Consider the following 26,524-nt stretch of genomic DNA (forward strand, 5'->3'; position numbering starts at 1 on the left):
CCAACCTCTGGGCCCAGCTACTCAGCCAGTTTTAGGTCCGGCCCGCTGTCTGCACATCCAGCCAGTACATCAACAGCTTCTCTATGAGGATCTTATGGGAGACTGTGTCAAAGATCTTACGGAAGTCCAGGTGGACAATAGCCCCTGCTCTCCCCTCAACTACCAGGCCAGTCATTTTGGCGCAGAAGTTTATCAAGTTGGTCAAGCATGACTTCCCCTTGGTGAACGCGTGCTGACTCCTCCTGATGATTTGTTGTCGTTCGTGTGCCTGGAAATGTTTTCTCCATCTTTCTCCAGTGATAGCTGCTCCATCGCTGTCCCAGGGATTGAGCTGAGGCTGACCGTCCTGTAGTTCCCTGGGTCCTCCTTCTTGCCTGTCTTGAAGATAGGAGTACCATGTGCTTTAGTGCATGCTTCGGGCACTTCTTCCACTACAATGGATCCAAGATTATCAAGAGTAGCCTCACAATGACATCAGACAGTTTCCTCAGCACTTGTGGGTGCATGCCATCAGGGCCCATGGACTTACCTATGTCCAGTTTGCTGAAGTATTCCCTGACCTGATCCTTTTCCACCAAAGGCAGGTCTTCCTTGCTCCAGAATTCCCCCTGGTCTCTGGGACCTGGCATTCCTGAAGGCCACTCTTGCTAGGAAAGACTGAGGCAAAGGCGGCCTTCAGTGTCTCAGCCTTTTCCATGTCCTGTGTAACCAGGCCCCCCGTCTCGTTGAGCAATGGGCCCACATTTTCCCTAGCCTGCCTTTTGTCTCCCGGGTACTTACAGAAGCCCTTTGTGCTGTCTTTGACATCCCTGGCCAGATTTCATTCCATTTGGGCTTTAGCTTTCCTAAGGTCATCCCATGATGCTCGGACAATGTTTCTGTATTTCTCCCAGGTTACCTGTCTTTGTTTCCACGGTCTGTAAGCTTCCTCTTTGTATTAGAGTTTGGCCAGGAGCTCCTTGTTCATCCACACAGGCCTCCTGGCATTTTTGTTTCACTTCGTATTCATTGGGATGGAGCTCTCTTGTGCTTGGAGGAGGTGATCTTTGAATATTAACCAGCTTTCATGGCCCCAGCCCCTTCCCTCTGGGGCCTTATCCCACAGGACACTTCCAAGCAGATCTTTGAAGAGGCCAAAGTCTACTCCCCTGAAGTCCAGGGCTGTGAGCTTGCTTTTCACCCTCCTCTCTGCCTTTGGGAACCTGAACTCCGCCATCTCATGGCCACTGCAGCCAAGGCTTTCTTTTCACCTTCACATCCCCAACGAGCCCTTCCTTGTGGGTGAAGAGGAGATCCAGCAGAGCACCTCTCCTCATTGACTCCTCTCTGTCTTGGGTGGAGGTGGGTCAGACCTTGCTTTACTACATGCCGAGAGAGTGGCTGAACAAAAGAACCTGACTCTGTCTGAGATGCCATCTGCGGTGCCAGTCACCCGCCCTCTCTGGACAGGGATGCCTCTCCTGTAGGTCCTGTGCTGTCCTGACCAGCCACATGCAGTTGTGCTGTGCAGCCCTGGCATCTTATGTAGCACTACAGGCCTGTGTTCGGCCATTGAGTAGCTGCCTTGGATTTAGTCAGGCACTGTAGGGATGTCCATGAGACAACTGCAATTACAGTCGATGGCAATCTAGTATATGCAGCTGATGGAGAAATAAAATTTTTAAAAAGGACTGAGATATCCCGATGGCACATGAGTCCATTTGACCAGCTGACTACCTTGATAGGCTGTCCTGACCATCATGAGTAGGGAAAAGCTTAGTTTTCCTAAATGCAGGCATCTGGTGCTGGCCAAAGGAATCCCCCACCAGCCTCCAAGGTGATGCCCCCACATGCTGTTCCTTCTCTATGAACCGCTCCGTTAGAGTTTGCCATTACCTGCACTTATCTTGGACCACCTCTGACACTTCCAGTGTCACCAGGTGTACGCATCTGAGAAGCTCACTCCTGGCCTCCATCTCCATTGATTTGCATGGGAGCCGAGACAAGTAGCTCACATGCAGATGCCTATTTTCTAAAATCATAGAAATGCACACATGAACTGAGGAAGAGGAATCCCATCTGCTGAAGGTTTGTGGCAGGCATGGGAGAGAGCTGAGGCCCTTTCTAGCCCCAGGACTACAGACCCCGGATGAGATGCCTCGACTGGCTTAGCTGAAACCTTTCCCTCACCAGGGTGAAGGAGATTCCTCTCCGCCACTGTCTGCATATGCTGCTAATGATGGGACATGGAAAGGTGAGTCTCATGCCCGGCTCTTTTCCTGATAGGAGAAAGGACCCTGCTGGAAAGAACCGTCTCTCCCAGCTGGGAGAGGGAATGAGAACATCAGTGATTCCTTCAGCTTGTTCCACAGTAGGTGCCCCTGGAGCCCCAGCCACAAATCAAGGGAGCCCAGAGGGGACAGAGAAAGTGGTGCCTTGGGCCGGTCCTCTGCTGCTGAGCTGGGCCAGGCTCCTGGCACAGAGGGAGCTCATGGCAAGTGGGCAGAGCTGCAGAGAGACAGCTCTGCCCAGGAGCAGCAGCTCTACAAAGCACAGCAGGGCTGAGGGCACTGCCTGCAGACACCGAGGGGAGAGGAGCAGGGCAGAGAGAGCTTAAAGGCAGACTGGGCTGTGAGGAAAGTTGAGAGCTCGCTGGGGGAGAAATCTTCACAGCCCTCTACGTGGTAAGTACCTGCATGAAAGGCAATGTATCTGCAGTTTGTGGAAGGATCTCTAAAAGCTGGCACAGCCCACAGTCAGGAGGACTTCCACAGTTTCTCTAGTGTAGAGGAGGACATGCTGCACAGCAGGGCTTCCCTGCTGCGCCATCAGAGGGACAGGGCATGACAGCTGCCTTCTCCCAGGGACAGCTGCAGGGCTGTGAATGTGTGTGTGCAGCCAAGGGTGCCCAGGGCTGTCCTTCAGAGCAGGGTTCCTGCAACCCTGGGGGCTGTGCACTGGGGCAGGGACTCTGCTGCCTCCTAGGGCCAGCACTCAGCCTTCCTGGGAGCTCCCAACGGTGTTGCAGGGAGAAGCTGTGGGTGGAAGGAGCAGCCCCTGTCAGAGCACGGTCCCTCTGCTGTCGAGACGGTGCTGCGTAGGTCAGGGCTGCTCACAGCTCCACATCACCCTCAGGACTCTTCAAGACAGACATCAAGGCAGGGGTTACCTGAACAGAAAGGTGTCTGCCCTTTGAGTTTTCTCCTCTTGGTTGGCTGAGTGGGCAGTGGCACATTGCGCAGGGGAGTTTTCAACTGGAAGGTAAAAGCAGGCATTACTGTAAAGTTAAGGAACTTTCCTGAATCTGTGTTTTCAGTTTCCAACTCTGGAGGCTACAGATAGCACCAGCATCACCTTTCAAGTTTCATCAGGGTTTTTCACCTGCTTTTTTAGTCCTTGCACTTCTGGAGAAGCTGCAGGGAAGAGATGGGAGCACAGGGGCTGGAGTGGGTTCTGTGAGCACTGACAGGGAGGAGACATGCGGACAAAGAGCTCCCAGCAGGGACTGCTCCAGGCAACAGAGACATGGGCAGGGAGGGAGGGAACTGCTAACAGGAACCCTGTTGCAGGGGAGCTATGGGCACCTCCTGGCCACCCCCTGCAGCACAGATGCCTTCCCTGAACAACCCTCCTCACCTCTCTTCTATCACTCAGCACAGCTCTTGGCCCTCACTGCTGTGGGGTCTAGGGTGGGAGTCTCCTCCATGCCCACTTGACCAGCAGAAGAGGTGACAGGCATCTCTCCTGCCACATGCCCATTTCCCACTGACGGTCAATTGGGCTGAGGGATACTGTCCTGCATTATCACGATCTGGGAGGTATTGTGCAGAGTTGCGGAAAGGGAAGATCTTTCCTGAGTGCCAGTCTGTCTCTCTCCTTGCCTCTCCTGGCTGCTCTTGGCATTGCTGTCAGGCTCTCTGGAAATGGGAGTTTCAGCTGCAGAGTCACTGATCTTGTGGGTCCTCCCATGCAGGTGTGTCCATGGGAACACGTGTCCCAGCTTTCCTCTAACCTGTGGGGCTGTGGGCAATGCAGCCAGTGGAGCTAGGGAATGAGCTGACTCTCCCTTAATCAGATGCCATGGTCAGGACATTTCTCTATCTCCTTGGGCTGTCCTTCCAAGCTGTGAGCTGCCCTCTAGAATGCAAATCTTTCTCATAGCATCTCTGGGTTAATTGAAAGACTCATGGGGAAGCGCAGAGATTCTACAATGGAGGAAATGCTGTTGGGTCGGTGAAATGAGCAGGAAAGTGTATCCTAGGCTCAAGTGGGGTGCTGATATCTTGAGAAAGGGTAAGACATTTGGCTGTCTGCAGTGGATCATTCTGCTCTCAGCAGTGCCTGCTTTTTTTCAGGGTAACATGGGAGTGTGATCCTCCTCCATCTCAGAAAGGTGCAATCCCAGAGAACCTGAGAACAAAACACAGAGACAGACCAAGTCCCCTCACTCTGCACTAAGGCACAGACAATGCTCTTGCCTCGCAGGGCTCACTCTGTTCTCCCTGAGTACGGCAGAAATGCTGAGGGTTTCTGACTTCCAAGAACATTCCACAGGTGAGATGGAGGAATGCTTTAAAAATAACCTCTCCAACTGCCTTTGGTCATACCCATTCCTTAGCACTGGGAGTGCAGACACTGACAAGCCCTTCTGTGTTAGGAGTAGTTTAACCTGAAAAATTTCAAACACCAGGATTGGCCCCTTGCCCCCGCTCTTCCCATGAACCCACTGCTGCAGAGCAGGGCTGACTCCTCGGCAGCCAGTGGGCAAAGGCCCTGCTCCCCACGGCACACTCAGCTGGCACCAACCAGAGCTCAAGCCAGAGAGCTGCAGGTCTCCTAGAAAATGGAAAGGGTGGGTGTGTAGCTGGGAGGGGTCCAAGAAAAATGGCTGTGATTTTGCTCTGAGAAGTCTACTCTAACTTGTCACTGTCTTTTCCTCCTTGGACAGTGCCCCGTGCCCAGAGAAAGCTAATGTCCAATGCCAGCTCCATCACAGAGTTCCTCCTCCTGGCATTGGCAGACACACGGGAGCTGCAGCTCTTGCACTTCTGGCTCTTCCTGGGCATCTACCTGGCTGCCCTCCTGGGCAACGTCCTCATCATCACTGTCGTACCCTGTGACCACCACCTCCACACCCCCATGTACTTCTTCCTCCTCAACCTCTCCCTCCTTGACCTGGGCTCCATCTCCACCACTGTCCCCAAAGCCATGGCCAATTCCCTGTGGGACACCAGGGCCATCTCCTACACAGGATGTGCTGCACAGGTCTTTTTCTTTCTGTTCTTGATGGTAGGGGAGTATTATGTTCTCACTCTCATGGCCTATGACCGCTACATTGCCATCTGCAAACCCCTGCACTACAGGACCCTCCTGGGCAGCAGAGCTTGTGTCCACATGGCAGCAGCTGCCTGGGGCAGTGGGTTTCTCTATGCTGTGCTGCACACGGCCAATACATTTTCAATACCTCTCTGTCAAGGCAATGAGATGAACCAGGCCTTCTGTGAAATCCCCCAGATCCTTAAAATCTACTGCTCGCACTCCTACCTCAGGAAAGCTGGACTTCTTCTGTTTGGATTTCATTAGCTTCAGGCTGTTTTGCTTTCATTGCGCTGTCTTATGTGCAGATCTTCAGGTCCGTGCTGAGGATCCCGTCTAAGCATGGACAGCACAAAGCGTTTTCCATGTGCCTTCCTATATGGCCATGGTATCCCTGTTTTTGATCACTGCCATGTTTGCCTACCTGAAGCCCCCCTGCATCTTGTCATCAGCTCTGGATTTATTGGTGGCAGTTCTGTACTCGGTGCTACCTCCTGCAGTGAACCCCCTCATCTACAGCATGAGGAACAAGGAGCTCAAAGAAGCTCTGAAGAAATTGATTCAATTATTTTTCTGTCAGCATAAATAAGCTACACCTGTCTCTTCACAAGTGATTTCCAATGTACCTCGGGAACCTCCTGTGCTTTGGGTATTTTATCTGTGATAACCAAGTTTATCCAGGAATGTCTGCATCCACAGCACTTCTCCAGGGCATGAACCCAGCCTGTCTGACCCAGAGGACTCTGTACATGTGTCTGGTACTACGGTACAGCTGGCCTCCCGTGTCACTTCTCTGCAATAAAAGGGTATTTCCTCAGTGCCGGTGTCTGGAGGTTGGACTCTTCTTGCAGAACTGAAGTGAGGGACAGGCTGAAGAAACTTCCACTTACAAAGCTGTGCTGCTGAGCTCAAGGTCTCCATGGGCTGAGGGGAGGAGGGCATAGGGCCATGTGTTAGGGAATGGGCCTGGGCTGAGCCTTCATGCCCAGTGCCCCAGGAGGTGCTGAATGATCAGCAGGGGTCTGCCTGGGATTGTCTCCTTGTGGGTTTCAGGCACCACCGCCCACTTGCCCTGCAGAGCAGCACAGAATCACAGAATCGTATAGGTGGTATAGAATCACAGAATCGTATAGGCCCTGAGCACAGCCAGCTCAGGGCCCTGCATGGAGCACAGGGATGGGAAGTATTGGCTGGCTAGGCCAGCAGGGACACGCTGCCTTGGGGAAACGTGCCCTGGGGATGGGGAAATCCCTAGAGAAGAACAAAGAAGCAACTCTGTGCTTATGGTGGGGTGAAATTACAAAGAGAAACTTATTTCTGCATGCAGCAGCTCGGGGCAGGCTGTTCTGTCGCAGGGGCAGCAGGAGTAGCCTGAGGAGCCTCTGGGCCAGCAGTCTTGTGCTGGGGAGAGTTTTCCTCCTCACCTTGCTTTTTGTTCCTTCAGATACTTCCCAACTACCAGGTTGTTGCTTTGAGCTTCAGGAAACTAGAAACTTGCCCCATCTTTCAGAAGCCAGATTAACTCCTTAATCAGCTCCTTAACTGTGATTATAGCTATCCCTTCCTATCTCTCTGTCTAAAACAGTTGTTGTTCAGATATCGTTGTCAGCCATCTCCGCCACAGGATGTCCTACACTGTCCCACGCCTGTGCCTGTTCCCTGCAGGCTGTAGACACACTATCCTCACTTCCCCACCTTGCTCTCACCCTCACATATTCCCACCTGTACTGATGTCTTTGAAACTCAAAGCCATTGGCTCATCACAGACACACACCCCTTACTGCCCTCGGTGACCAGTGGCACCACAGCACTACCCTTCAAGTGATATTTCACTTTCCATCATGCCCAGGATTAGACCCTTTTTCCTTTCTCATGCTGTTTCCTCTACAAAGAAAAACTTCATCCTCTCTGAAAGCATCCTTCGAGCAGCTGCAGGCTACTATGACATTGCCCTGAGTCTCTATGTCACAAGGCAAAAGAATGCCAAGCCCCTCAGTCTCTCCACACAAGTCATGTGTTCAGCCCCTTAACTCTACAGCTTCCCCCCACTCCTGCAGAACATGGAGCCCCACCCCAGCACAGATTCTTTCAGATGTGGCCACACCCCTGCTGAGTGAAGGGAGGAGGTAACTCCCCTTGCCTGGGTGGCCACACTCCTCCTAATTCAGCCCCACATGCAGCTGGCCTTAATTGTGGTCAGCATGCTGCACTGGCCTCTGTAGCATCCCTTGAAGTGACTATGGCCTTCTCCTCAGGGTCACTCCTCAGCCGGTCAGCTCCAAGCTTACCCTGATACATGGGGTTATTCTGTCCTGGATGCAGGAATGACCACTTCTCTTGTAAAACGTGGTGAGGTTTTAGTGAGGACAAGACTATGTTGCACCCATCTTTGAAAGAGGCCAAAAGTGCACCGCAGGGAACCACAGGCTGTACAAGCTCACTTTGGTGAGGAGTGTGCCATCAGCTGGAGTCCTCTTGGGTGACATGTCTGGGACCCTGAACGAGAAGAATGTGTCCACAAGCAGTCAGCATGGACTTCCAAAGGGGAAATCATGCCTCGTCAACTTGCTTGCCTTCATGATGAAGTAACTGCCTAACTGCCAAGTTAGGCCATTAGAGCCTGGACGGGTCAACAAACGGCTGGGTAAAACACCAGTTGGGTGATGAGGCTGAGGGAGCAGTGGTGAAGGGGTCATAGCCTACCTGAAGGCCACTGGCACATCCTGGGGCATTGTGGGTCAGCACAAGGGACTCTCCTGGGCCCTGTGCAGTTTAACATGTGTGTCCATGACCCAGAGGAGGAAACTCTCACCACATTTGTCAATGACACTACACTGGAAGGACCATTCCTGTGCCTTAGGAATGTCATTCAGGAGAAACGAGACAGGCAGGAGGACTGTCCTGTCAGGAACTTCATGAACTAGAGGAAGAACAAAGGCCAGATCCTGCACCTGGGATAGACTAACGGCTTGCAGTGGCAGGGGCTGGGGACTGCCTGGCCAGGGACCAGCTCTGCGTAAGAGGCCCTGGTGGAGCTGGGAAACAGAGGGCACAACACAACCCAGCAGTGATCTACACAGCCCAGTGTGACCTGGTAACAAAGGCAGCCAGCAGTGTCCTGGAGTGTATAAAGAGAAGCCTCACCAAAAGTGTGAGGGAAGAGATCGTCTGCCCCTGCTCATCACTCATTACACCACCTGGACACTCCTGTGTCCACTTCTGGGCCCCCAGTTCAAGTGTACTGGGTCTGGCTGGGATGGTGTTAACTTCCTTCGTAGCAGCCCGTATGATGCTATGTGTTTGCATTTGTGCCTCAAACAGCGTTGATAACACACCAGTGTTTTGGCTGTTGCTGAGCAGTGGTTGCAGAGTGTCAAGGTCTTCTCAGTTTCACACTCTGCTCCCTCCCAGTGAGTAGGCTGGGAGTGGGCAAGGAGTTGGCAGGGGGACACAGCCCAGAAAGCTGACCCCAACTGGCCAAAGGGATGTTCCATACCATATGATGTCATGCTCAGCAAGAAGAGCCAGGGCAGGGGAAGAAGGAGGTGGTTTTTGTCATTCAAGGTGTCTGTTAAAGGGAGGCTGGCTGGGCATCAGTCTGCTTGTGAGAGGTGGTGAGTGATTGCCCATGCGTTGCCTGTTGGTTTTGGTTTATGTTTGGTTCTATCTTTTTCTTTTGCCTGTTAAACTGTTTTTATCTCAACCCACAAGGTGCACAGCAACTCATGCAGCAGCACTGGTAGGGACCTGACCGGCTAAGGAGTTCCCTGTGGAGAAGGGCCTGGGCACCGTAGCGGATGCCATAGGAGCCAGTGGGTCTCACAATTCCAAAGGAGAATAAAGAGGTGCGGGTCCTGAGGAGGTCAAGCAAGATGGAGGTAGGGACATAGAGCATGAGGTGTGAGGAGAGTCTGAGGGAAGTGGGCCTCGCTAGAGCCTGCTGAAGTGGAGGCACAGGGCAACCTAATGGGACCCTACAGCTACCTGGAGAGATGATGGAGCCAAGCTCGCTTCTGCAGTGGCCAATGAGATGACAGAGGCAACAGCCACAAACTGCCTCTTGGGAGCTCTAGGCTGAGCCTTAGGAAAAATATAAGGGCCTAGGAGGAGCATTGCTGTGATCTCCACCTTTGGAGCGCTTCAGGTTTCAGCTCCACAAAGTCGCAGCCAGCCTGGAGGCTGGACTAGAGAGCCCCAGCAGTCTCTTCCCCACCAACCCTTGCATGAGCCTGTGCCTTGCAACGTGCCCTCCAAGAAGAAACTAAGCTGGAGTTGAGGGTCCCTACATCACAGGACAATTCAGAGTAAAAGGGAGCTCAGGAAGTCTTGAGTCCACCGCACAGCTCCAAGCAGGGCCAGCTCTGGGCTCAGAACAGGTAGCGCAGTAAATGTCAGCATTTGCAGAGGGAGTTTACACATGAACCAGGCATCTAAGGCACCGCTACAGAAATGGAGATGAGGCATTTGACCAGCTCCCTGAACACAGCTGTCACTATGCCATGCCTCCTGAGATTCCTGGGAACATCCACCTTCTTGTGCAGAAGACTACGATTCTTCTGCAAGTTTCCTGGCACATCTCCAGAGCAGGGGTGCTTTAGGCTGTAAATCAAATTGAAAAAAGCCTCTGACTTGGGTACTATCAAATTAATTTCTGAAAGAGAGGGAGATGGAGGGATCTCAGGGCTTCCAGGTTCCTGCTGAAGATTTCAGCCTCCAAGAAAGGAGCTCCAAGAAAGGAGTTTTGAACTAATATAGCCTTTTGATCATTTCACTTGTGATGGCTCTGCTTCCCACTTTCCACAAATGTCACCCAGAAATCTCACCTGCTTTTCCTTCCTCTCCTCCCCAGACATGACCAAGTGATGGGAGGAAAGGAAAAAGAAAGGCCCTAGTCCTCTGTGAATCACCTGGGGTGTGGCACTTGGAGGGCCACAGTGTCATTTCATTGTACACCCCATAAAGAACCAAGCTGGGAAGTGAGACTGCAAGCCCCAATCAACAGGGTTCATGGACAGGCAAGGCTGTGTCTATGGCTGGTCTGGAAACCAGTACACCTACAGCATAGCTCAAGCTGGGGCTGAAGCTCAGGCTTGGGCTTCAATGGTCCCCTGGGCCCATGGACAGAGTTGTGGGTCCAGGCCCCATGTTAGGCTGGTCGGGTCCATGAAGGCCTAGGGATGCTCTCAGGGCCCTGACACTGCCCCCATGGGATCCCACCTACCAGTGCCCTCCATAGGCCATCTTCTCATGCCCTGAACTCCAGGCTCTGTGCTCTGCTACCCTCCTTCCCCACCTCCCTGGAGATCTGGGAGACCAGCATTTCATGGTCACCACAGCCAAGGCTGACACTGGTATTCACATGCCTGACCAGCTCTTCCTCTTTTGGGAGTGCCAGGTCCAGGTGAGCAGAAGACTGAAGGGACTCTTTGGCAGCTCTGCTAAGAACGTTTCCACAAACAGCACAAGAAACCTCCTGGAAGGTTTGCATCCTGCTGTCTCCCTTGACCACTGAATACCGAGGAAACGGAGTCCCCCAGAAGAGCCAGGTCCTGTGATCCACTGATTTCCTCAGATCATTTAATTGAGACATTGTTCATTCCTCACCCTGATGTATGACCTGTAAATGGCTGGGATGGAGTTAATGTTCTTCATAGCAGCCCACAGGGTGATGTGCTTTGGATTTGTTACTAACACAGCACTGAGAACGCAACAGTGTTTTGGCTATTGCTGAAGAGTCCTTGCAGAGCATGAAGGCTTTCTCTTTTTGCCACTCTGCCCCTGCAGCAAGTAGGCTGGGGGGACACAAGAAGTTGGCAGGGGCAGAGCTGGGACAGCTGGCCCAGAATGACCAAAGGGATATTCCATTGCAAATGATGGCAGGCTCAGCAAAAAACAAAAAAACCCAAACTCAACAGAAGAAGGAAAAAGGGAGGATATTTGTGATCAAGGCATTTGTCTTCCCAAGGCCTGCTTTCCTGGAAATGGCTAAACATCTGCCTGCCGATGGGACGTAGTGCATGAATTCCTCATTTTGCTTTGCTTGTAGACACAGCTTTTGCTTCACCTATTAAACTGTCTTTGTCTTGATCCATGACTTTTCTTGCTTTTGCACTTCCAATTCCCTCCCCCGTCCTGCTGGGGGTGGTGGGGGTAGGGGAGAGTGAGCAAACGACTTTGTGGGTGCTTAGCTGCAGGCTGGGGTCAAACCAAACTGAGCACCTACCACAGTGCCAACTTTTCTGGCCTCTTTACCCACACACACCTTGACCAATGAGCTTTTCTGATTTATTTTCTCCCCTTGTCCTGTTGAGCTGGGGGAGTGAGTGAGCGGCTGGGTGGCTGTCTGGCTGCTGGTCAACTTTAACCCACCACAGGACCACCCCAGGACTGCTGCACCCAGTATGGGGCTTCCCAACACAATACAGACCCTGACAGACTGGAGCAAGTCCTGCAGAGGCCAGAAGGATGGTTGGGGCCTGGAGCACGTTATGGACAAGGAGAGGCAGAGAGAGCTGGGGTTTTGAGAAATCCCTCAGAGTCAAACACTGGGGCAAGGACCCAGGCCAGCTGGTGGGATCTGAATCACTGGACAGTTTCAGTATTTGTCAAGACAAGGCCATGAGCACCTGCTCTAGCTGGAGCTGTCTGAGAATGGGCTTGGCTGAGAGAGCAGCTGTGGCAAGAGCTCTGGGACTTGGTGTGTAAAGAGTGTCAGTAGGAAACTGGTTTCCTCTTTATTAATCATGGCTGTGGAGTTGGGGATCACTGAGCCTCAGAGGAGGACGGAGGTGACCGTACAGCAAAGGTCCCTTCTCAGGGCTGGGGTGTATGGCCAGAGATGGAAACGGCTGGTGTGTGGGACCGGTCTGGGACAATTCTCCTAGGGCAGCTTCCCCGGGGTGTCCAGGTAGCACAGCACAGACCGAGCCCCGCTCTTCTGCACCTTTGGCGCCTTGCTTCCTTCATTTTGACACCTGGCTCTGCCTTGTGAGCACCCTGCTGTGTGCCCTTCTCCTGCACACTCACACAGCTTAGCTCTACACTGGTGTTTCCTCTTCCAGGACGTTTCCACCCCAACCCCAGATCCAGCTCTCCACACCTCCCCTGGCCCCATGGCAGTGCCCACCACAGGGGGCTGCAGCACTCTGGGCACTCAGCCACAGCTCCGGCTGCTCTGAAGGGCACAGCAGCTCCTGGAGGTCAGACGGGGGGGTCAGCCTCCCCACCAGCCCCAGGGCTGCTGCTGGCCAAAAGGGCAAGCGGAAACAGAGGCCAGACAATCTCTAGCTCTGCTGCATTCATATTGTAGGTTGTCCCTACCTCCGACTGCATTTGCACCCTTCTCTTCCCCCACCAGCCCGTATCCCTAGGACAGCACAAGAGTCCTGGCCCTGGGGCTCCTCAGGCACCTCCCGCATCTCTCCAGTCTCCCTTTGCCATGCCCACTGGGTCCACACTGACTCCCATGGCACTGCAGAGTCCTTCCTTGTGCATACCTTGATTTAGTGCTTTGCTTTTGGGGTGTTTGAGGGTGTTTCACTTGGTGTGCCTCCATTCGTTCCCACCCCAGGGCATGTCATGAATCCTCGTCCCCTCCTGACTGCTCCAAATTTATTTCCATAAAGACGGCTATATGCCATGAGTCCTGACATATGTGAAGCAGCCTGAGGAGGGAATGGGGAGCTCATGCACCGTCTTACATGAACAAGAGAGCCTTTAAAACCAGAACTTCTGGTCCAGTGGAACCCAATGGTACTGTGCACTAAACCCCCAAAACAGGGAGAACATAAGGAGAAAAGACTTTTTAAAAGACCACTTCCTTGGACATTTTAGTGGCAGCCACTTGGGAGGAAGAGCCTAACCTTCAGGCACTGCAACCAGGAGATCCCCTTTTATTGAAGAGCTGCTCTTAGACAGGTCACAGCTGACACAATGTGGTGCTACGGTCAGACCCAACAGGTAAAGCTGCAAGACTAGAAGTAACAACCTAGAAAATTATATGTAAGTAGAATTCTTTCAGGGAAAAAAGCAGACTGCTGGCCTTAGAGAAGCTCTGGGAAATGTGAAGTGCTGGGAGGCAGGCTGTTGTCAGTGACGCTATGTCCATTGGGTCAGTTTCCATAGAGCATCCTTGAGCTCCTTGTTCCTCATGCTGTAGATGAGGGGGTTGACTGCTGCAGGCACCACCGAGTACAGAACTGACACCACCAGGTCCAGGGATGGGGAGGAGATGGAGGGGGGCTTCAGGTAGGCAACCATGCCAGTGCTGATAAACAGAGAGACTATGGCCAGGTGAGGGAGGCACGTAGAAAAGGCTTTGTGCCGTCCCTGCTCAGAGGGGATTTTCAGCACGGCCCTCAAGATCTGCACATAGGACACCACAATGAACACAACACATCCAAATACAAAATTGACACTAACCACAATAAGCCCAGATTCCCTGACATAGGAGTCTGAGCAGGAGAGCTTGAGGATCTGGGGGATTTCACAGAAGAACTGGTCCACGGCATTGCCCTTGCAGAGTGGTAGTGAAAATGTATTGGCAGTGTGCAGGACAGCATAGAGGAAACCACTGCCCCAGGCAGCTGCTGCCATGTGGACACAAGCTCTGCTGCCCACGAGGGTCTCATAGTGCAAGGGTTTGCAGATGGCAATGTAGCGGTTGTAGGCCATGACAGTGAGAAGAAAATACTCAGCTGATATAAAAAAGAAAAAGAAAAAGACCTGGGCCACACAGCCTTGGTAGGAGATGGCCCTGGTGTCCCACAGGGAATTGGCCATGGCTTTGGGGACAGTGGTGGAGATGGAGCCCAGGTCGAGGACAGAGAGGTTAAGAAGGAAGAAGTACATGGGGGTGTGGAGGTGGTGGTCACAGGCTACAATGGTGATGATGAGACCGTTGCCCAGGAGGGCAGCCAGGTAGATGCCCAGGAAGAGCCAGAAGTGCAAGAGCTGCAGCTCCCGTGTGTCTGCAAATGCCAGGAGGAGAAACTTGGTTATGGAGCTGCTGTTGGACATTTGCTTCCTCTGGGTATGGGGGCCTGTCCAAGGAGGAAAAGGCAGTGAAGGGTTAGGACACACAACTCTCAGCAAATCCTGCTCCATTTCTCACAGAAACACCCCCCGCCAGCCTCTCTCTCTCCTTCCAGAAAGACCTTCATGCAGCTGCCTGGCTGCAACTCTCTTTTCTGCTGGCTGAGGGCCCAATGGGGAGCAGGGGATTCTGCTGTGGGCACCGGAGGAGTCAGTCCTGCGGTGCACCAACAGGCAGAGAGAAACCAGGAGTGATCTCTGTTTAAATCCACGCAAGAAATCAATGCCATTTCACAATTGTCCCTCCCAACTCACCCGACTGCAGAGGAGAGCGGTGGGGGCTTGGTTTGGTTTCTTTTGTTCCTGTTCCTTGTCCCACCTGAGGGGGTTTGTGGAAGGCAGACATCCTTGGCCTTTCTGCTACACTACAAGTGCTACCCTGAGAGCCCTGGCAGGCAAAGGGCTGGACCCTTAGTGCATAGGGAGGAGAGATGGTCTGTCCCTCAGTCTTGCTCTCAGCTGCCCTTGGCTCACACCTCTCTGAGCCACAGGATGCTCACACTCAGCTCTTGCCCTGAAAGGAAACTGGATACTGGAAAGGAAACTGGATAAGCCACTTGCAAAATGCAGACGATCTCCACAGTCCCCTCCCAAGGGAAGGGCTGTGAGCTTCTGGATGCCCTGAAGATGGGGTGTCCTGAACAGAGAGCCAGCTTTATCCCCACCCTATGGACTGCATTGCCCAGACCCCCCCAGGCTAGAAGAGGCCTTGGGCACCTTGCTCCCATGGACACAGCTGCATGGCAAGACGTGCAGGGGCAGTTGCTGAGCTGCTGCTGCAAAGCCCATCCCTAGAGAGCCTGAAAACAGCAGCAGCAGGGGCAGGTGGAGAAAGCAGGAGAAATACCCCAGGGCTTCTGCCAAGTGAGGCAAGGCCAGGGAGGGAGAGATGGGCACTCAGGAGAGTCTCCTCTGCTGGAGCTCAGGCTGCAGAGGAGGCAGCTCCTGCCCTGGACCCCAGCACCTTGAGGGCAGAGGCTCTGCTGGGTGGGAGAGGAGACTGACAGACTTGGTAGGGGAAAAACATGTTCAGTGAAGGGCTGTCAGGGAGATGCCCAATTCCCCCCTCCCAGCCTTTGCTGTCAGCACTTTGCTCTCACTCCCGCTCTGTGGCTCTGCTGCCTGGATCTGTCCCTGCCAGGAGCTGCTTCTCTGTCCCCATGTCTGCTACCTATCAGTGCCCACAGACCAAATCCCTCCCGCTCTGTGCTCAGGTCTGCCCTGCAGAGCCCTCCTGGCAGCAGGACACTGCTAGGAGCATCTCAGAGAAGGAGCAGGTCAGATGAACCACGAGGATTCCACACAAGTGATGGGGCTTTAATTAGGCAAAGGAACTGGTGAGGGGACTGAATCAGCTTCCTCACAGACCTACTGACCTCTCAGTCTAATGCTGTAGAGGTCTCAGTCTCTTGTGCAAACCTCACAGCTCCATTGCTATGTTCCCCCACAAACTCAGCAGGAAACAGAAAGCACAGGCTTCAGAAAGCACCTTTCCTTCCACGTAGCACCTGCCTTGAGGTGCTTCTTGAAAATCTGCCTCTGGCAATGTCCTGAAGTGATGTGGAGCTGTGAGCAGCCCTGACCCACGCAGCAGCCTCTCCACAGCAGAGGGACCGTGCCCTGACGGGGGCCGCTCCTTCCACCCACAGCTTCTCCCTGCAGCGCTGTGCGGAGCCACCCGGGCAGGCTGAGTGCTGGCCCTGGCAAGTGTCAGAGTCCCTGCCCTGGCACACAGCCCCCTGGGCGCAGGGACCCTGCTCTGCAGGACAGCCCTGGGCAGCCCTGCCTGCACACCTGGCTTCACGTCCCTGCAGCCATCCCCGGGAGAAGGCAACTGTCATTACCTGTCCCTCTGACAGTGCAGCAGGGAAGCCCTGCTCGGGAGCAGGTCCTACTCCTCTACGTTGGAGAGAGATCTCTGTAGGCTGTGACAGATTTATCACGCCCCTCCAGGAAGCTCATGTCCATTGCCGTGCAGTGAGAGACTTACACTGGAGAGGCTGTGAAGATTGCTCCTCCAGTGAGCTCTCAGCCATCCACCCAGCCCAGACCGCCTTTAACCTCTCTCTGCCCTGCTTGTCTCCACTCAGTGCCTGCAGGCAGTGCCCTCAGCCCTGCGGTGCTTTGCAGAGGAGCTGCTCCTGGGCAGAGCTGTCTCTCCTTAGCTCTTCCTGCTTGCCATGCACTCCCTGCATCCCAGGAGCCTGGAACAGCTCAAAAGCAGAGGACCAGCCCAAGGTGTTGTAATGACCTCTCTGGTGGCTTTGGGGCCAAGTCCATGAAGCTCAGACACTGAGAAGAAGTTGAGGAAACCTCTGAAGAAGTCGGATGCAAACTGCAAAGTTTCTTTGAGCCTTAATAGGTCCCACTGAGGGACATTACTGACAAAGCCTCCCTGGGGACTGGCTAGAGCAGAAAACTGGAGGCAGAGATGACAGGCAAAGGAAATGTAAAGGTGGCTCTGATGCTGAGTAAACCTTAATGTGTCCCATTAAGCCAAAGGGCCGAGCCCTGACCCCATTAACCAACTGACCCCCAGCCCCTGGGAAGGGAGATCTTGTCCCTCACATGGTGCTCAGGGCTCTTGCTGGGGCCGTGTGATGTGGGGATGTGTGATGCCAAGGGCAGGACTCTGCTGCGACACCTCCCAGGCTCCTGGGTGTGGACAAGGAGGCAATGAGGCCCTAATGCTAAAAGGATAAGGTGTCTCCTCAGAGGCATCAGTGGCAGAGACAACAGCCATTGCCAACGGCAGAAAGAGCTCCTCTCTGTTGGGGGCTTTCAGCCTTTCTACATCCCGCTGTCATCTCCCCCACAGGCTGTCCTATGGTGTTGCATCTCCTCTGCCTCTTTCCCTGCAGGCTGTAGGCACCCACCCTGCTACTGCACCTTGCTCTCACCTCAGCATCTTCCTGCCTTTACTGGAATCTCTCCAGCCTCCCTGGCTCTTCCTTAAAACACAAAGCCTGGGGCTGACCCAGGGTGACCTGTTGCACAACAGCACTGCCCTTGGAGTGACATTTCTTTCTCCTCATGTCCACTCTGGATGTCCCAAGCTGCACTTTGTGGCATTATTTCTTTCTCATGCTGTTTCCCACTACAAAGAAGAGCTCTGCCATCTCTGAAAGCAACCTTCTGGCACTCTCAGGCTACTCCCATATTGTCCAGAGTCTCCACTATGCTGGGCCAAGGAAGCCCATGTCCCTCAGCCATTCCACACAGTCATGTGCACCAAACACACCAGTTGTTCTCCAGGTACCCAGCCCCCTGAGCTGGAAGACAGGGACAGGGAGCAGAATGAAGCCCCACAATCCAAGGGGAAATGTTTAGTGTCCTGCTACACCACTTAGGCACACACAGGTCTATGGGGCCAGATGGGATCCACCCAAGGGTACTGAGGGAGTTGTTGGAAGTGCTCACCAAGCTACTTTCAATCTTTTATCAGCAATCCTGGCTAAACCATGAAGGTCCCAGTTGACTGGTGGTTACCAAATGTGATGCCAATTTAAAGAAAGGGTGAGAATGGGGATCTGGGGAACTACATGCCTGTCAGTCTGACCTCGGTGCCAGGGAAGGTTATGGAGCAGATCATCTTGAGTGCCATCACGTGGCACATACAGGACAACCAGGTGATCAGGCCCAGTCAGCATGGGTTTATGAAAGGCAGGTCCTGCTTGACCAACCTGATCTCCTTCTATAACAAGATGGATGAGGGATGAGGGAAAGGCTGTGCATGTTGTCTACCTGGACTTTAGTGACGCCTTGGACACCATTTCCCACAGCACTGTCCTGGAGAAACTGCCTGTTCATGGCTTGGACGGGCGTATGCTTCGCTGCATAGAAAACTGGCTGGATGGCCAGGCCCAAAGAGTGGTGGTGAATGGAGTTCAATCCAGTTGGTGGCCGGTCACCAGTGGTGTCCCCCAGGGCTCAGTACTGGGGCCAGTTCTGTTTAATATCTTTATCAATGATCTGGATGAGGGGATTGAGTGCACCCTCGATTGAGTGCACCCTCAGTAAGTTTGCAGACGAAACCAAGTTAGGCAGGAGTGTTGATCTGCTTGAGGGTAGGAAGATTCTACAGAGGGATCTGGACAGGCTGGATTGATGGGCCAAGGCCAGCTGTATGAGTTTCAACAAGGCTAATGCTGGGTCCTGCACTTGGCTCACGCCACCCCCTGCAACACTCAAGGCATGGGGAAGAGTGGTTGGAAAGCTGCCCAGCAGAAAAGGACCTGGAGGTGTTGGTCGACAGCTGGCTGAATATGAGCCAGCAGTGTGCCCAGGTGGCCAAGAAGGCCAAGAGCATCCTGCTTTTATTAGAAATAGTGACATCAGCAGCACTAGGGAATTGATTTTCTCCCTGAGCTCGGCACTGGTGAGGCCGCACCTTGAATACTGTTTTCACTTTTGGGCCCCTCACTACAAGAAAGACATTGAGGTGCTGGAGCGTGTCCAGAGAAGGGCAACGAAGCTGGTGAACGGTCTAGAGCAGAAGTCTGATGAGGAGCGGCTGAGGGAACTGGGGATGTTTAGCCTGGAGAAAAGGAGGCTGAGGGGAAACCTTCTCGCTCTCTACAACTACCTGAGAGGAGGTTGTAGCGAGGTGGGGGTCGGTCTCTTCTCCCAGGTAACAAGTGATAGGATGAGAGGAAATGGCCTCAAGTTGCGCCAAGAGAGGTTTAGTTTGGATATTAGGAACAATTTCTTCACTGAAAGGGTTTTCAAGCATTGGAACAGGCTGCCCACGAAAGTGGTTGAGTCACCACCCCTGGAGGTATTGAAAAGCCGTGTAGATGTGGTGCTTAGGGACATGGTTTAGTTGTGATTTGGTAGTGTTAAGTTAACAGTTGGACTCAATGATCTTCAAGGTCTTTTCCCACCTAAATGATTCTATGATTCTATGACTAATTTTTAAGCATCTGTTCTACAGACTCACAGAGCTACTGCAATGGTCTCCTTCCAATTTCCCTTTAAACCTTCTCTTGACTTTGATGCCCACAGCAACCTCATCTCTCTATTACTTGTAATACTGAAATTAAGACACTCAGATAAGTTCCTGATGGTTGTAGTCATGTAAAAATCCTTTGGAAAAGTCTAAAGGAAAAGAGAATCCTTAACAAAGTTGTTGGGCAACAAAATGGAAAAACAGAGGGAAGGGAAGAAAGGGGCTGTCTGAGTGTAACCAGGTTGCTAGTCCGTACGCTTCTCTGATGGAGCCCTGCACTTGCTCACTGCCTTGTGCTCTCATCAGAGCCTATTTCCAACTACCTTCTGTGTAGGTGCACTCTCTGTTCTTAGTGGGCATGTGTGATTGGTAGTGAACTTCAAGCTGGAATCACCAGTGAGTAGGATAGGAGGTCTGTGTTCCAGCAACTGGAGCAGGGCTGCAGACATCCTGGACTCCAATGCCTGGGTGCATGCAATGGGGAGCCCATGAGGATGTGGGTCCAGGTGCTGGATAGAATGAGTGCCTAAGGCAGAGCTGGGTCTTCTCCTAGAGAGACTGATGGGCTGGAGAAGGCTTACTAGCTTCCTCCTTCCCACTGGCAGCACAAGACTCACGAGGTCCTGCTGACCATAGGCCTCAACGCTGCACGAGCTGAGGAACTCGTGGAGGAACAGCATGGAGCAACTTGGCAAAAAGGGCTCTAACTCCTTGCCGGGCCTGGCTCTCCAGACTGTACCTGCGTAAATTGATCAGGATACACTTCTTCAGCTGCCACCAGCATTGGGTAGGCACCAGTGAGGAGCCTCAGCTCCCTTCAGTCAGGGGAGCAGTCTCTGGAAGCAAGTCATGTTGTAGAGGAAAAAGGTGGCCAAGGTGTCTGGGAGTCACTATCAGAACCCAGGTGTGAAAGGAAAAATGCTCTTGTTTTTGACAGAAAGAACAGTTCATGTGGAGTCAAAGTGTGGGTCAGATCTTAACTAGAGCCAAAAGTGAGTGTGAATATCATCCAGGTTAGAAAATCCCTTCAGGTGCACTGGCTCAAAACAGATCACTCACAGAATCGCACAATCACACCAGTAGGGTTTGGGAGGGATCTCTGGAGACTGTCTTGTCCCACCCGTCTGCTAAATCCCCCTTCAGTTAATGTGCCCAAAGGATGGTGGGATCTACTGAGTGATGGCTGCTCATGGGTCCCTCATTCCCCTAGTCTGGCCTCATGCAGAAGGGGAGCCACCCACAGTTGGGGCACATCTGGAGCAGGACTCCAGGTGCACTCATAGATGGACCTGCAGAGACCCCCACCAGGAACAGCTGCAACCTTACAGTTATAAAAGGACTCTGCTTGTGAATAAACCATCACTCTCAGTGATGTATACGGTTTCACTCTTCCGATACAGGTGGATGTATGTAGTATGGACAATTACTCACGCTCTCCATGTTCTTCACGTCCCCCGATGAGAGCCCTTTACAAACAACGTGCTGTGGTCAAAATGGGTCTCGAGATGTGGGAAGAGTGGCTAAACATCTCTGTGTGACAGCTCATCACAAAGTGATACGTTGGCTGGAAGTGCAAAGACATGAGTACATTGTTCCAGGGAGACTTGTGAGGAAATGGAGAGAGCAGTGGGTTCAATCCTGCTCTACACCTGCTGCGTGCACTGGGAAATGAAGAAATGGGTTGAAATGAGAAGGGATTTGGGGCCCAGCTTAGACAAGTGCAGGGTCATCCAGTCCACTGAGAACTCGGGCGATCAGGAAGAGGCTGATGGGCAGAGGCTTGTGCTCTGCCAAACAGTGCCAGAGGACGGGGCTGGGCTGCCCACACTGAGTGCAAAGGAGGTCCTACTTTCATGAGCTCTGTGGAGAAAGGTGGACTAAGAGCCTGCCTGTACTCAGGGAGAGGGAATGTCTTCTTCAATGTCATCAAGGAGGAGACTCCCCGTGCCTTGAAGAATGAGACTCCTCTCTCTTACCTTTAGAGGAACAATTCCATCATGAAAACAGAGGCACCTTGCCTTATTTTAGATGCAGCTCAGATAGGCAGAGAGGCCTTCACAATGTTGACAGTTTTAACGCGGAAGCCTCAGGACATCTGCTTCCTGTTGGAGCGGAAGGAGACAGGCCTTGGACAACAATGTCTAACCTCTGCAAATCTCCCAGAGGGCTGCAATGCAGAAGCTTGATGTCAATTTGTCCCTCAGGGCTCCCCTTGCAAGTGCAAGTGCATCTCTGTTGAGCCTCTTGGTCTTTAGGAAATGGCTGAAAATAGGTGGAACACAATAAAGAGAACAATAATGGCTTTATTTCTCTACCAAGTGGCACTTACATCTCCATTAACTTCCTGCTGAGAACAAACACATGCCTGAAATTAAGTCCAGTTTAACTGTCTCAAAGTACCCCTCTTCTAATTTGCTACAAAATCTAGAATACTGGTCAGAAAAGTAGTTTTGAGTAACAATGCCCTTGTCTCTGGATCACCTGTGGTGAAATAAATGTCCAGGCCTTGACACAATGCTCTCAGACCCAATACTGCAGCTAATCTAGCAATTCAGTGGAATTAGCTTATTCAAACATAGGCTTTTGTATCTTTAGTGTCTGAAAAGATGAGCTCATTGCCTGGCCTCCTTTGATAGTGGGGAGGAATCAGCACTCCAGAGGGTGATATCATCCCCTCCTATAGTGGTCTTCAGGAGAACTGTACTTAGCATAGACTTGGCAGCTTAACTTGGCAGCTTAATTTTTCAATCTCTAGTTCCAGGTGCACTGAGCCACATGCTGGGCAACATGTGGTAATTTGCACAAGCGAAGGACTCTTGCTCAGCAGGGACCATCCTTTGAAGACATGAGGATTACAGCTGTACCTTAAGGTCTCTCCAAAACTAAACAGAAACACCTCCTCTTCTCTAATTCTTGTCAAATTGTTGCCATTTAGTAATTTTCCTGGCTTACTTTTCACTCGTGGCTTGCAAGACAAAGACGCTCTTTTGGAAAGAGAATCAAAACCAGGATTTGCTCATTCATGTAAATGAGAAGATGGGATTGTCATTCCATGTGAGACATTTGGTTTTGCCTTTGATCTGAGAGAGTTTTCTTGTGTTGTTTAAATAACTTCCCTCTCAAGCCATGGACACAGGGAAATACATAGGTTGTTACATCAAGCTGGCACACATGTTACTAAGCCAGAAAAATAAGATGGATGAGTGTAGTCTTAAATGCCAAAGTTAGTGGGATGAATCCTATCCCATCCAAGCTGGCAGAGTGCCACCAATGCTTCTTCACTGAAGAGATTTTGGAATCACAGGTGGACATTTAGCTTAGCTGTCTTAGGCATGTTATTGTGATACATCCTACCCAAAGTCATATGTGCACTAATGGCTCTCACATTTTTAGGTAGATAGCTTCGGTTTGATGGACTCTCCACTCGTGCCGCTATGCAGCAAATATGGGAGGTCCTTGCGTTGCTCTAAGGGCATGTTCTCCAGACTGTTCACCTTCTTCACCTCATTCACACAAGGGAAATGTCCGGCTGCAGCTGTGGGCATAGCTCATTCAGGAATGCGCTCCTTAAAGTTAAGGCGCAGATCACTCCACGAGATGCTCCTTATAAGGCCTAGGAACAAGATCGTGCCAGCTGCTGCTTCCTCTACTCTATGCAGAAGCCAAACTGTATTTCATGCCATACATGCATACAGAACCTCCTTACTGTCAGCCTACAAAACAAAACAAAGCACACATTACAGCCCTCACTTGTTTCATGTCCTCTGAGTGGAAGAATCACAGAAATATAGGACTATGTCTCTGGGCTGCAGAGAATGATAGAATCATAGAATCATTCCGCTTGGAAAGACCTTTAAGATCATCAAGTCCAACTGATGATCTATTCTGATCCAGTTCAAACCAATTCTTTCTTTTGTACAGCCGGGAGGCTAGTGCATGTTCTGTGGGTTGCCAGTGAACCAAAGACAAAACCCCTTTCAGTCAGCCCAGACAAATTTTACCTTGAAAGGACATCCTTCTTTGGATTTATGAGACTGACTCATTGCAAATGGCTTCTGTGGAGACATTTACAACTATCTGAGATGAACCCCTCCCAGATCACCTTTTCTGAGACACTCCTCTTGCTTCCCTCTGCTACCCATGGGAAGAGAAAAATTTCCCTTTTGTGATTCATCACGTCCTAAGGTGGGTGACTAAATGCTCACCACTTAACGGATCTCTCTCCACTGACCACAGAAAAGGGCCTCACATCACATGCTGAATTTAGAGACCAGATGTGAGCTTACATCTTAATATAGAGTGAGTTCAGACCTGAGATTTTTAACTTAATTCAGACTATTGCTTTCAGATTCATCTGATAAGTGACCTGCTTTCTAATCTTTTTCCATTGGCCAAGAGGACCATGTGTTCATCTGGAGGAAGAAAGATGATCCCTGGAGAGAAACATATGATTGGAGAGTGATTGCAGCTGTCCACATGAAGTGGGATGAGTTATACTTCCTGAATAGCTTTGGGGGTATTGTGGGGGTATTTTCTTCCTGCTGAATCAGAAGTGAGGCTAGATGATGAGGCCAGGAGCAGGTGTTGTAATAAAGATGTCTGTAACTGGACAGAAGAGAACTCCTCTGTCAGGCAGCAGCAAGAGCGGCGCTGCTCCCTACAGGAAGGGGAGCTGGAAGCTGAGGGAGACACCATGGCTGTCAGCACAGGTGCCTCTCCAGCCAGGCCCCAGCCCCACAGTATCTGAGCAAGGCAAGCAGGACAGGCCTGGGGATGGTGGCCTGCAGTGAAGCCAGGAAGTCAATCCATTGATTAGGATGAGGTTCAGGTCCAGCGATGGCCAAGCAGGCCCATAGTGATAAGGCAGTGCCAAGATCAAGCCAGGAAGTCGGTCTGCAGTGGAGGTCCAGATCAAAGGGCTCTGTGGCCAGACAAGAGCATGGGCATGGGCATGGGCATGGGCATGGGCATGGGCATGGGCATGGGAGAGTCAGAGGCTGATCTGGAGACCAGCACTCCTACAGCACAGGGTAGGGTAGGGACTTAAGGCCTAGAGCTCCTAGGCCATGACTGTGGATGAAGGCATCAGCTGAGGCTGATCAGGGTCACTGAGGTTAATTAATTCCCTCAGGCCTCTGACAACCCCCAAACTTCAAGAGCTGTTGAACTGAGTTCATGAAGCCAAGCAGAGAAGTAGGCCTGGGGGGAGATAAAAGAGAAGGATTTCCTGATGTTTGTTTTGCTGAAGACTTGGAAGAAGACAAGCCACTTTTGACCCCCTGAGTAGCCAGTGTCAGCTCAGTCTGCAGGCCTGGAGAAAGAGTCTCTCTGAGCATTCTGGTCCTCAGAAGTCCTTGTCTCCAACCTGGGACATTATGGCCTGGATGGTATACAAGACTGGATGAAAACCTGGCTGGATTAGTGGTCCCAAAGGGTAATGGGGAATAGTCCACACTCTACCCGAAGGCCAGCTACAAACAGAACTCTCTGGGAGTCTGCTCTGAGACCTCTCCTGGTTACTAGCTTTACCTATGACCTGAGAAGGATTCAGGATGGACCTCGTCAAGTTTTTGGATGACACAAAACTGGAGGGATGCAGTCACTGTGTTCAACAGGCAGACTGCCATTTCCAGGGAGCTAGACAGCAATGCCAATCCCTTTGGCACTGGAGGACTAGACCAAAAGAAATCTCCCCATCCATCCTGACAGAAGGAAACATGGCACAGACTAACGCTCTAGAATGGTGACAGATAGAGCAGATGGACTGACTGGGTAGCAACTCTGCTGACAAAGATCTGCAGACCTTGGTGAACAGTAGGTCAGCCTGGATTCAGCAGTGAGTCCTGACAGCACGGAAGGCTAACAGCACTTGGTGTTGTATCAACAGGAGAGTAGGCAATAGACAGGCTCATTAGACCAGCACTCATCCGATCACATCTGGAATACTGCACCCAGCACCCCACCACCCTGTACAAGACAGACACATAGAAGCTTTCATGAACTCAGCAGAGACCACTAGATGGTCAGGGGCATAGTGCACCTGAGCTGTGAGGACAAGCTGAGGCAAGTGGCTCTTGTTTAGCTTGATGAAGAGGCAGCTTGAAGAGAATGTACCAGCAGCCTTCCAGAACCTAAGAGGAGGTTACTGAAAAGGCAGAGCTGCTGGGCTCTTTACAGAGGTGCATGGCAGAAAGACAAAAGACATGGTCATAACCTGAAAGAGGGGAGATGCTGACCTGGAACAGGAAGAACATTGACCGTGAGGACAGACAGACCTTGGACCAGGTTGCCCAGGCAGGCTATGGAATGTCCATGCTTTGAGGTTTTCAAGAACCCACTGGACACAGCACTCACCACCAAGTCTGACTTCACTGGATACCATGCTCTAGGCAGTTGCTTACCCCAGATGACGTCCCAGGGTCCCTCTCTCCCTTTGCATTCAGTGGAGAGACCCGGAAGTCTACGTGTCATGAGGTGCAAGTCAACAGAGCTGAGAGGTATCATGGCCTCTTGCTCCCCTTGCCCTAAAGCCAGAGCAAAGGAGAACCCTGTGCAGCATTCCTTTAAGAGGGTGGAATCCTAACTGGCAGTCTAGATCAGTAGCTGAGCTCCCTTTAGCCCCCAGCAAGTTAGGCACCTTTGCCCCTGGGAGAGGTTTGGCTTTCCTCTCTCCTCAACGGGCAGAGCCTGGCACCCCTGAGGGTGATTCATCCTGTCCCACATTGCCAGTCTCTTCAGCTTGGAGGAAATGCCTCCTTTCTCCCCACTGGCCATTCCTGGAGTCTGGAAGGAGCAGCTGTGGCACATATCTCATTGGAGTTCTGCTCCATGAGTGTGAAGAGCTCATGGCTCATTCCCCTGGCTCATTTCCTCTCTTCCATAGAGCACAGAGGTCCAGGGAGGGTAGCTCAGGGCTTCCATCCCCACAGGGCTTCAGTTGCACAATGCTCACTTTCTGCGACACAAAGAGAACTCTGAGCTGCAGCAGGAACCTTCAGGAGACTCTTCTCTAAACCCAGCAGGCACTGCAGAGCTGGTGACATTCAGGTGCTGCTGAAGACTCACAGAAGGAGATGCTGACAGTGTGTGAGGGCAGAGCAATGGCCGAGTCACGGGTCAGGGGCTGCAGCAGACTTGGAAAGGGGAGGATGGAATGGGGAAGAGGCAGAGGATGGCACCCAGCCCTTG

General features: G+C 52.0%; 1 protein-coding gene across 1 annotated transcript; it reads right to left on the reverse strand.

The window, feature by feature from the left end:
* Window positions 1–13,392: 13,392 nt before the first annotated feature.
* Window positions 13,393–14,313, reverse strand: LOC140645606 (olfactory receptor 14A16-like). The gene has a single exon (XM_072849061.1). The coding sequence runs from the start codon at window positions 14,311–14,313 to the stop codon at window positions 13,393–13,395; it is 921 nt and encodes a 306-aa protein (XP_072705162.1).
* Between the last annotated feature and the right edge of the window lie 12,211 nt (window positions 14,314–26,524).

The sequence above is a fragment of the Ciconia boyciana genome, chromosome 35, assembly GCF_034638445.1.
Source record: "Ciconia boyciana chromosome 35, ASM3463844v1, whole genome shotgun sequence".
Taxonomy (NCBI): domain Eukaryota; kingdom Metazoa; phylum Chordata; class Aves; order Ciconiiformes; family Ciconiidae; genus Ciconia; species Ciconia boyciana.